General features: G+C 40.4%; 1 protein-coding gene and 1 long non-coding RNA gene across 4 annotated transcripts in view; one reads left to right on the top strand and one right to left on the bottom strand.

Moving 5' to 3' along the window:
- LOC143174833 (uncharacterized) overlaps positions 1-12,389 on the bottom strand; it is a 206,977-nt gene that overhangs the window by 33,316 nt on the left and 161,272 nt on the right. The gene's annotated exons all lie outside the window — the stretch shown is intronic.
- Positions 1-12,389, top strand: part of chn (zinc finger transcriptional factor charlatan) — a 167,324-nt gene that overhangs the window by 43,566 nt on the left and 111,369 nt on the right. Inside the window, exons 8-9 of one of the 3 annotated variants that reach the window (XR_012999238.1) lie at positions 3,647-3,901; positions 8,698-8,889. Coding sequence is in view for 1 of the 3 variants with exons in the window: in XM_031976016.2 (XP_031831876.1) it covers positions 3,647-3,764 (118 nt within the window). In the remaining 2 variants the exon portion in view is untranslated. Of the gene's footprint in view, positions 1-3,646; positions 4,824-8,697; positions 8,890-12,389 lie in introns of those variants that run through there. The other 2 variants (XR_012999239.1, XM_031976016.2) reach the window with 2 other exon arrangements.

The raw sequence follows: 12,389 nt of genomic DNA, 5'->3' as shown, positions 1-12,389 counted from the left end.
ATTCGGATGATCTTTCGGTTATAGGGAACAAGCGAATGTCTTGTTTGCTCTGTGTAGAATCTACGGGCCAGCAATTGGCTGTTAACAAGTTGCCTGTAATTAATTATTAACAGAGCCGTTTCTCGAGAAAATTCTGAAGCGACAAAGCCTAACAGTCGAACGGAAGATACGCGCGCGCTATAATTGGATATTGCGCGCGGAGTATGAGCCCAGCACGCAGAAGGGGCTTCCGCACTTGATCGTTCGCCTGTGAAACGGCCTTATCAGTTTGGCTGGTTAACCGCGGCCCCATCGATCCTGCTTTCAGGAAAAATTCTTTCGCGCTGTCGGGTTCCGTTCGCGGGCACACGAGAATTGAAAATTCGTGACTTAATACCTCCTAGGAAGTTCGCGGCTTCTACATTTATCATCTGGAACCACGAGAGCTTTTAAGATAGTTTTCAACCCTTTGCGGAAGTGGTTTTTTCAAGTATTAAGACCCTTTTCCATAGGAAGTTAAATTATGCGAGGAACTCTTAAATACTAGAAAAGACGGGAATTTAGAATAAAGAAATGTGGAGAATATGGAAAATCTAACATAAGACTCTTTTTTATATGATGTGTAATTTTATGATAATCTCATTTTCGAGGTGATTAGAGTTGCTCGTACTGTCTGTGAATATCGACGAGTCGAGCGTACTTTGAAAGTCGATTATCCTGGAAACGAAGTCTTCTGTGAGAAGATTTTATTCTCCATTCATTTTCTCGTATATATTCTTTGGTTTTCTAGTTGCACTGCCATCTCAAAGATAGACCGTATTAAATCTCGGAAATATCGCTTTCAGTGATGTTCAACGTATCCTGTTTAATAATCAATTATGGAGGATCCCACGTATTAAGGGATGAATCTCGGTTTATACGGTTCCCTTTCATCGCGAAATCGGTTCCAGCCCTATGAAATTTTTATCCCCATATTTTTATATTTTTATAGCGGGATTAACCTTATAAAAGTTTTATAGACGCCGGTCAATACGGCTGGCGTGCTTTTTCACCGCTAGAGTCTAGAGCATTATCATCGCCGCTCGTGAATGAGAAACATCGTCGATATCCGTTGCAGTTTCGGATCAACTCGCTTTATTATAGGGAACGTCCGTGGCTAAGTACGACTGTAACAGGTGGAATGTAAACCCTGTACTTAGCGTCTTATAAATATTTGACGAGTGGACAAGCTACGACCGCCGGATACGTGGACACGTCCCCTTCGCGATTTACGTGCCCGAGGAAACGCGCGCAGAGAAACTAGGTCGTTCCTCGCGTTTACTCTACGCTAATTAAATTCGGCCGAATCGAAATCAACGACACATAACCATAAACGCAACGTAATTGCGCTGAGCATACACCGATTCATGTTGCTTGACCTGTGATTATAATTAATTGACTTGTAACCGGCCACTACTGTACAGCTTTCAAGCTTTATTTTCACTCGATTGTACAATCACTTTTTTTCTAGAATACCTGGTAATATTTATGTTCACTGAACCTGTAGCGAAGCGAACAATACGATGTTTTTATATGTCGATGTATTCGGTGAACTAGTACTGAGGCGCTACTGTAGAAAACGTTGAGATTCTCATTACAATCGATAAATTGATAAGGAAGAAATAATGTAGGTAATCTAGAAAGTACTTTCTGCGAGTAACGAACTAGTAACGAGGTACTACTATAAAATTTCCAACATCTTTTACTAGACAGTACTTGATTGAACCAGTAAAAGAGCTACTATTGCAAAACCTTAATAATCTCTTCTCGCAATCGACGTGCAAGTATCGAAGCTTTACTGCACTGACGTCTACCTTCACGCCGGCTAACTTAATAATAAAGTGTTGTAACGCAACCGTTCATGCCTCCGCATAACCAGTGGACTACTATTGGCACTACCGCAAAAAGCCAAGATTATCTTCTCGCGATCAACGAAACCAGCAACGGGATATTACCATTTGCCAACGGGGCTCGTCTCATAGCTTGAATACGTTTCAGTGAACGGCTCCCCCGAATTTCCAGCGTCGGAATTGTATATAGGTTTGATAATATTCCCGTTCTTAGGCGTGGACGGCACGAAACGTCGACGCCGCCTTAAATCGGCTGGCGCATAATACCGTGCCGGGGAAGAGATCGTAGATTCGGAGACAGATAGACCGAAATCCGGAGCTCGCCGCCAGGTGAATACTGAATACATTACCGGCGTAATGCAGTTCGCACATAAATTAACATACGCCACCGCGGAATCGCCGTCCCGCGAAAGCTCCTTAAACTTTCAATGGGCCGCGAAAACTTTCCGACGAAATGAAAATTTCTCTCGAGCCTCCATTCTCCATTCTCCCTCTTTCCTTTCTCTTTCTTTCTCGCTCTCTTTCTCTCATCTTCTCTTCCTTTCTCTCTCCCTTCCTCTCATCTTCTCTTTCTCTTTCTCTCGTCTTCTCTTCCTCTCACTCTCTCTCTCTTCTCTCTCTCTTGCTCTGTCTCTTCACCTTTACTCCCTTCATTCTTACAGGCGGTCTCCGGGGTTATTATGAGTTCGTTAAAGTACCGAGTGGAAAGATCGGACTTATCTGCATCTGTTCGATCGATTTCCCCTTTTCTGAATAGCATGGAGAAGCTCTATGACGCAAAGCGTATTGTCGGCGCGGAATAAGGAAAGTTCTTTTGCCCTAGAGCTCGTTTCGCGTGATTCGATGAATGGGATTTACTCGCGAAGTTTTCCTCCATCTTTCTTTCTTTCACTCCAAGTTTCTTTTTTTCGAGGGAGGCGAATTACGTTAATGTGTACCTCGTTAATTGCGGGGGACTACAAAGTAACAGCATCCAGGTTTCATTAATTAAGCGACATTACACTCACCTGTGTTGCAGACGCAACGACACTGACGCTAATGCAACTAAAACGCAATCGATTATTGCCAACCGAACTCCCATTAAACGATCCTAAACCACCCGCGTTTCGTCCAATCAAAAACTTGTTCCGCTTTCTCTCGCGCGTTACTCGACTATCGGTCCCATTCGTACAGTCAGATTGGATTCAATTTGTCTGGTGGATGTGGCGCGTGGATCTTCGATGCGATGGAAGTGTGAGGCGGTAGAGTGGTGAAAATTGGTGGCAAGGGAACGAGCAAGCAAACTATAATATTTAACTATCATAGTGGAAAAATTACCGTTCTATTTTTAACCATGAAAACAACTGTCCGAATACCAAGGAGATATCAAGTAATTTAACAAAATTTTATACAATCTATGGTTTGATTAAATTACTTGTAATCGTACAATTTGCAAAGTTACAGTTACACCATTTATATAATAGAAATTAAGATTTTCTCAACAGTCCAGTCATCTCAAACCATCAAATTTCTCTGCAATTATCAATCATCGATTATCAATTCGCCAATCACCTAACCAAACATCTTATTTGAAACGATACCCTTGAAAACTGGAGAGCTCAGAAATCAATATAAATCACATTTTGCATTACAATTGCATTGCTAACCAAACATTTCAATAACAGCAACGTTCATGGGATGTCTCAAATGATAATATGACTTATACCCTTCAACTTCTGAGTCTTCTAATTACTTCACCAACTGATCCTTCACAAAAACAATTTGCACGCTTTGTACAGGACCATCAAGAGACGGTGCTCAACCTGTGCCTCCTCTTCGGCGGCACATTGGTCGTCGCCATTGCGTGCTCATTGCTGTCGACCAACGCCTGGTGTTTCCTGGTTCGGTTACCCGTGATCCAGCTGCTGCGCGCACCCACGAGGATTATCGTGACCCTTAGCGGTTACATCGTCGTCGCCGGGACGCTCACGTTTCCCGCCTCACGAGTCCTGTACCGCGAGCACAACGTGACCCGGGATCGTTCTCTCCTGCCGGTGAGTCTGTTCCCTGCTCTCCCTTGGCTTGTTTTCCGCCCCTGTCTCCCCGACCGGGGGTAATTAAGGAAATGCCGCGATTACGTAAGAGTGCGAGATAATTGAAGGGCTTTCGGACGGTTTACGAGTTCCGTGGGACGACGCGACGCCCAGGCGCAAACTGAGCGACGTTACGAAACGGCTCGGCGCGCTTGATAGCGTGGTCTATCATCTTGGCGCTCTTTATCGTTCGACATGCTGACCGTCACGAGAGTGTTGACCCTTCTGTGCGAACCGCTTATTAGACAAATTGGTCGACATTTTTCGAATTTTTATCAATTTCACTGTCAAGGTTTCCGATTGATTTTTAACACGTTGAATGCTTTATTATATTTTGTTACATTTTATTATATTGTATTATATTTTATTTTATTTCACTACTATCGCAAATAAATTGAATTTAGTGTTGTAAACATTTCGAATCCCCGGAATCTCAAGTTTCGATATTAATACGTTGAATGCCACGGGGGTCACCGGTGATCCACGACCAAATTGAATTACTATGGTTCACTCAGTTAAACGATGATTATTTTAAAACATTTCTGTTATAAATAATGCTACCTAATACGGTGACGCTCAGCTGAACGTGTAATAATCATAATGCAATTCAATCAAACGATTTAATATTATACTTTTTCCATTGTGTGCATTTTGCTCGATGAAATCGTGCGGCGTTCAACGTGTTAACTTCCTATATTTAAGACATTTTTTTTATTATTCGCTGTAATGATATGAAATAATAAAAATTTAGCCAGGCGAGCGTAGAGTGGAATAATTATTTTATCCATTTTGCACGTTCATTAGGTTGACGATACACCTGTGATAATAAAGTGAGATACATTTTATAATGTTTATTTGATGTTTTACCTAAAGGGATATTCTGTGCAAGCAGATTCTACATTCATATTCTCTATTCATATTCTATGCAAATAGAATTTCATTGGGTTGTAGTTATTCAGACTTTATTGAACTAGTTAGGATTTAGATTTCGTTCAACGTTGAAGAAATGAAATTGATATATTGAATCAGATTGCTAGATTGATATTGATATTTATTAATTTAGATGATTGGATCTTGAGCAAACAACTGTGCGAGAAGAGTTTATGAAATGGTTCATGAACCCTTAGTAATTGAGATTGAAGTTAATGAGTATTATTGTATGCTATTTCGCGTGATGTATCCCCATTTTGTCAAGGGAATTATTGTAAATTATTAGCGAAGATTGATAAAGCATCTGTTCTATATTCATCGGCGAACACATTAAATGAAAAAGAAAAACGAAAGTTTGGTTAATTCGCGTCGATGTTTTTCGTTCGTCGTGCTTTCATGTTCGCGTTTATTATGAATGCATAAAGGTCGCAGTGTAATTATAATTAATGGCCAATCATTATTCGTATCTATAAAGTATCGTAATTCTATAAAATTTACATACAGGGATCAAAGTGTAATTAACTATAATTCACTCTAATTTCCGGGAATTTCGCTTCCACCACCTGTGCAAAAAATAATTACAGAAATTTCACGTATTTCATCATTGCGGCAGGGACGATTAATAAAATACGAAACGGTCCACTATGTCACGCTATTAATAATTAATAACGATTTACATGAAATAACAATTAAAAATATACACCAACCATGCAACGCGCAAGTATTATTTAAATGCGATCGCTGTCCGTGCTGCGTAATACGCAATAGCGATTGTATTGAATATTGAACGCAACGAACAATCATATTTACATGAATAATAATCGCAATACAATTCACAATGCGGTGCGGATGAGAAAAGGAATTTTATCGCGGAACTGCTCCGCGATTCTAAGGCAGACATTTTACCGAGAAGAATGTGCGACTGAAGAAAGAGCCGAAGATATAACGCGCACTCGACACGAGTGGAATTGATCCTCCAGCATTGCGCGGTAAATTTGATTCTCCTCGGCTTTGATACACCGCGTCGATAAATACTCGCTAGGAACTGATACGATCGCGAAAGACGCTGATCGAAAATAGCGTACCCACAGAAACTCAACAAAGGGTTTTCCTTTGTTCCCGGCCTCCTTAAACCGCATCCATTTCGTTCTTCATTCTGGAGATTATTAACCGTCGAACAGATATCGGTATTACCTCATTTTCCAAAGGATCTTAATCGAGTCTAACGTCTCTATCGTCGATAAAACCCTAAGTACTATAAACTAACAATAATCGACACTTCTTCGCAAGCAGATCAAATATAAAAATAAGAATTCAATGAATATTCGAACTTATTAAGATTAAATCAAATTGAGAGACGCCTAATGTATAATATAGAACTTTTATTGTATACAATTTATTTAATTAAAATTACATTTTCATCATTATCATGACCTATATCGTCCGTAAGTCAATAATGAAATAAATTGGAATTAAATGAAATTGAATGATTACTGGCCACGAACCTTTCGCTAAATGTGATTGCATCCTTCCACCCCCGATATTCGCAACGAAAAACCCTGTGTAATGACCTCCGAATGACCCTGCTGAATTATTTCCGTCCTGAGTGCATCGTTCCAGTACCCGGAGCCGAACAAGAGACACTTTACGACCCGATATACGGTTTCATTGAGTCAATACCGAACCCGGATCACCATAGATCGTGAAACCCGCGTTATTGCTGGAGAGCCTTCTCGCTATCTGCATCGGAATGAATAAAGTACGTTCCCTTTTATCTCGGGCTTTCATCCTGTAACAAGCTCGCGCCTTTTTTCGAATGGGGAACTTCGGCTTTGTTTCGCGGCTGATCGCCGCGAGGCTCGGCGATTGCACCGAATTCGTTCGATCCGAATTAAAAAGTGTTATCTGGACGTAGCACACCCGGAGACTCGCGCAGGAAACGCCGCTACGATCGATCGGGCGCCAACAGAATGCGGCGTTTAATATTTTCGGAAATTCGAAACGCTCGAGTGACAAACGAATTGTCGGAATTGTTCGCGACTGACGGATCGTACTGTCTGCTGAAAGATACTCCGAATCGGATAGAATTTATGATAAAATTTGATAAGGTCGCGGCGTATGTACGTTATTGATGTTCGTGATGCGCCGTGTACACGTTTCGTGCATAAATCGTGCTCCTTCGCGAAGTATTATTCGAGGGAATCTTTAACATTGGATTTAGGGACATTTGTTGTTCGCTGTATTATATTAAACGTAGAAAAGTAGCTGTTCGTTGCGGTAAGATCATTGATCTTGGAAATTAGAGCTTTGAAAATAGAGTTAGGATACGTCTTTATGAAATTTGATATTCGTCAAATTGACGGGTTTCGTGAATCCACTGGTAACAACGATTATTATACAGTTTGTATTGTCTTTAATATTCTTTGAAGAGTGACAAGTTTCTTTTTCTAATATTGTATTGTATTTCCTTTGTATTTGTATGATAATATCACATAGAAGAAGATTCATTTGTCATGATGATACTTGTCTCCGAAAACCTTAGTATCTTGGAAACGGAAGCTGGAAAGTTGACGTTAGATCAGAATAAATTTTAAAGAGGAACAAATAAACTGCTTGTACAATTTTTATCAGGGCCCGCAGATAGCGTTATCAAGTAGAAAATGTCGCCGGCAATGAAACCGGACGTCAATTCAGTGAATGATCGGCGATGTAAACGACATGCCGTCAAGCTGACGATTCTCTATAGTTTCACTTCGGACTGTAGTACGTCCGATGTCGTAAAACACGTGGCATATCGTCTTGTGTGGCTCTACCGAGGACGTGTCCTTTCGGAACTGTTTTCCTCAGCGCAGCTCGTTTGGAACATCTGCCCCAAATGGGCTAAGATCTGACGGGACAGTTCGCTTCCGGTTCCGTTACTTCGATTCACCTTTAGCCCGAACACAGTCCAAACAAATAGGAATATTTTCTCAAATCAAATCAAATGTTTCTGTTCGCGATTTATTTTAAATTTACTATGAATCCATAGCATTTACTATGACTCTGGACAAAATGCAAGAAATCATTTTCTGAAATACTGAGATGAATTCACAATTTGATTGTGAACTACTACTTGGATTGAAATATTTGTAGATTTTAATCATTACATTTGCTTCATCTAAGATGTATCAAGTTACTTAGCATTTATCATAGATGTCTTCAAAAATTATAAAGAAATACGTAATCCAAACTCTCATGAATCTAACTAGTCTACAGGTTAATAGGTTGAATGCCATGGGGGTCATCGGTGACCCCAACGAAATTCAGTTACTGTAATTCTCTCAGTTAAACGATGATTATTTGAAAACGTTCCTATATTGTAAATAACGCTACCTAATGCGGCGACATTCAGCAGGACAATTAAATAATTTAATATTGTATTCTTTTCATTTCGCACATTCTGCACCCTAAAATCGTACATACAACATGTTAAACAATTTCACCAAGAGATATAAAAATTGGATTCATAATTCCACTATTAATTATCCAATGAATTTTCCTAGAAACAAAAAAAACAAACTCCACTCAACGTCCTCACCAGCCGACCACGAACAAAATGGTAAGGCATTCGTGAACCGTGTACCGCCCGCAATTTGACTTATCGCAGTTCACCGAACTCAACAGATAAAACGACGATAGTTACAGCCGCTGGTTTCGCGTCGTTTGTTTAACATCAACAGAGCTTTGAACTAGACTTAGTTATGTCGGTATGAGAGACTTCAACTCGACTTGCAGACGCAACTGAATCTCAACCGTATCCTAGAACTACACACCAAATTTACCTGTAGCACGAGACTGCTCGAGCAAACAACCGAAACTCGGAATACCGAAGATTCCCAGACAACGTAAAGAACAAAGAACAAACTAACTGTGGAGCTAAATAAATCTCGAGAAACGACGTCGAGGGGTTCACCCCATTGGACGAGGGCGCAAGCAGTCCCGATAACATCGAAGCGGATTCGCCCTGCCAGATCAGCCAGAAAGGGAACACATCCTGAGCCGCCTAGGGGGTTAATAGGTCGAGAATCTCTCCCAAAGGGAACTCGGAACGGTAGCCCGAGGGAAATTTATTTCCGTCGCGGCCTGTCCGTCATAGATCACGGTGAAATCGTCTGCGAAGATTTAAGTGGTCGACCGCTAGTTCGACGGTCGTCTAACTCGACCAGAATTTTCCCTTAAATTTCACACTGATTCGTCGCACAATGCGGCCGCCTGTGGACGAAACCCTAAAATTCGACCATTCACACAACGAAAATTGAAGGTTACCAATGTGTCGCTAAGTAGTCCCTGCTGTACAAAATGTTTTTCATTCTAAACATAACAATGATATGCAAATAAATTCCATTTCTCTATTTACACAACGCTGGAATCGAAAAGCGAAATATCTATCGTCACTCAAAAAACTTCATAATATCCTCATAATGTAACAAAATGTAACCACCACATGTTTAACTCTGCACATTACAACTTTCGTCTGAAGCATTTGTTTGTATCACTCATATTTTCCAAGTTATTGTTGTTTTCTCTAGAAAATTGCGCGTCGCGTTCCTCGATCACCTGTGAAAGAATCGGAGTTCGGAGCGCGTCGATAACGAGGCACTCGCACGTAAATACGTACGACGATCTCACGAGGAAGAAGTCAGATGGCCTCCATTGATTTTATCAGGTCAGGAAGACACTGAAAGAGCTCGATGGTACAAACTGGATTTCATCCCCTCTCTTCAACCCCCTGACTCCACAACCGTTCGAATTTATCTTTACGGCCGGGTTCATGCCGGATGGAATAAGATCTTTCGACGCTGTCCCTTCGACAGAGCAATATATTTTCCTTTTCCGAGCGGCGTTTTCATCGCGCGCACGGCGAACACGCGCCGTCCCGAGATCGGATCCGTCCGCGCGATTGACGATCTCGCGCGATAACGCTCGAGGGACCTTTCCGTATCGCGCAACGTGGGAACCGATTTTTGAAAGCGAAGCGGTGTTTGTTTGATCTATGTTGACGACTTTCAGGATAATCTTGTTTGGGATTCATTGTAAGGTTGTTTGAGTTTGTCGTTCATTTGTGAGGTATTGGAGAGGGATTTTGTGTTTGCTACAAGTGCGGATGTGTTTTGGAGGTATTCGTAGCGAAATGGTGTTTTGCTTGGATTTATGTGCGACATGGATTTAGATAATTGAGGAGTTAACACCTGAAAAAGGATTATGCGTTTTATGGTATGAATGTTTGTGAAATATTTTAGAAGTATGAAAGCTACGAGGAAGAATATTTAGTGAGATTTTTAGTTGATACGTGAAAAAGGATTTTAGACATGTTTGCTGCAAGTACCAACAGTGGGAAAGTAATGTAAAGGAAGCAGTCCACGTATTACGCGTTAGAAGTTTTCAGGACGTTTACGAACATTGGGAGAATAAAGAAAAATGTTACGTTGTAAATTAGGAATGCCTTCCTAGAATTTCAATTAACGAACGAAAAGAACTCTCACATTTCACGGCGAGCGTTACAGACGGTATTATGAAAAGAAATCTTCGAATTTCTCCTATAAAAATTCGAGGTTATGGTATATCCCAAAATTTCGGGATTCCGCTCGTAGCCACTTCGTTTTCTTGCACCGTGTACCCCTAATACCGTGGGACATTACACACGGTAGTTTAACGGAACTTACAGCTGAGACCGGAAACAGTCAGCTCCTAACACCGGTGAAACGTGCACACACGCGCGAACTTTCTGTAATACGCATTACCGAAACGAGGGAAAGTTCGTTACAGTAATGCGCGCAATCTAACAAACTCGTTACACGGTCGGCCGAAATTCCCTCTTTTATGCTGAACATCGTATTCAAACGGAGAAAAAAGGGCAAGAAAAAATGGAAACGTGTGTGTAATGAAATTCCGTCGGCATTTCAAGGGACCAAGAATTTCCACCTCTTTCTATTCAATTATTTCCGGTCGATTGTTTACGAAAGCAGTACGTTTCCGGAATCTGAACTCCGATGTATGTCATGAACTGTGAATAGACTGTGAATTTGTAAACCTTTTGAAATACGAGAAAACAAAAATACTTGTGGGTAGTCGCTTTTACTGCACCGTTAATCTTCAGTGTAATATTATATTTTCATAGGGATTTCCTTGAAAGTTCAATATTTATTCATTTGAACATAATGACTAATATTATCGTAGTTTCTTCGTGCAGATCTACGTACATATTGACTTTTCGAAATATAGTTTAAATTGCAAATTTGCAAACGATCCGCTTTCTTCGGTGAACCAATGTTCCTTTGCGTTGTTCTTTAAAAATTCCATCTACCGAACTTCTCAAATATTTGAGGAGAATTGAAGACACCCCGGGAATTTTTCAACTTTGTTGAATTAAATATTTAATGTGGTCAAGTATGAAGGAAGATGAGAAACAGCGAGGGAAAAAGTAAAATTTCATTGGAGACGGTTCGTAAAAGTTCGACTTAATGCACTTAGACGGAACTTCCAAGCGAACCTCGCGCGCTATCTACTAAAACCGTTCGCGAAACAGGGAATTCTCGCAAATATCCGCGGCTTAACAGCAAACAATATAACGAGACAATGCTTCCATTCGGGAAACGGAAATATCTCGGGGAAATACTTGAACCCATACCTCGCGGGTTTTTAATTCTTCAGACGATTAACTCGAAAACGATCCTCATAAAGCTGTATACACAATTCCAGAGGGATTCGAATAATGCCTGTAGTTTCCCCGTCGGATCCGCGGAAAGAAACGGTACGAAGCGTCCCGAGACTCAGGATTCTTCACCCCGTTGCCGAAGAGAATTCCTCGCTTCCTGCGGAAGCATCCTAGCAAGCGAGCGAGCGAGCTTCCCGCGGCAGCGTTCCGCGAAAATAATTCACCGAAAGAATGATTTTCTTTCAGCATACACGAAAAACGGAGATTTAATGCTTAATAATCGCAGTGAAAACATGAAAAAATATAGAAAAAGATGCAGTAGAAAATAAAGGACGCAAGGTTCTAAAATTATATCAAAAAGAATGAAAAAGTATAGAAAAATATACAGAAAACAATGAAAGATTCAACGTTTCAAAATCATATAAGAAAAATGAAAATATATAGAAGAAAAATACAGGAGAAAATGAAAGATTCAACATTCTAAGCTTACATAAAGAAAATGAAACGACGCGGTAAAGAATGGAAGGATCAACGTTCAAAAATCGCTTGAACATTATTTCCGTCAAAACTGTCAGAAGACACCTGACATTAATTATAAGATTAAATCCAAGTTAATTTCCAAGTCCAATTATTTTCCAAGTCTAGTCGTACATTTCGAATTGACTTTTCCCGTGATTAATTTTATAATTGTTATTGAAAAAGTCGAAAAGTAAAGTCGAAAATTGTCCGCGATTGAATTTTGAACATTTCCTGTGGTTAATTTTATAATTGTTATTAAAAAAGTCGGAATATCCAAAATTCTATCGAGGACAAATTATTAAACTA

This window comes from Nomia melanderi, chromosome 8 (assembly GCF_051020985.1).
Source record: "Nomia melanderi isolate GNS246 chromosome 8, iyNomMela1, whole genome shotgun sequence".
NCBI classification, from domain to species: Eukaryota; Metazoa; Arthropoda; class Insecta; order Hymenoptera; family Halictidae; genus Nomia; species Nomia melanderi.
Note: the sequence above shows the minus strand (reverse complement) of the source record. Positions and strands in the feature narration are given on the sequence as shown.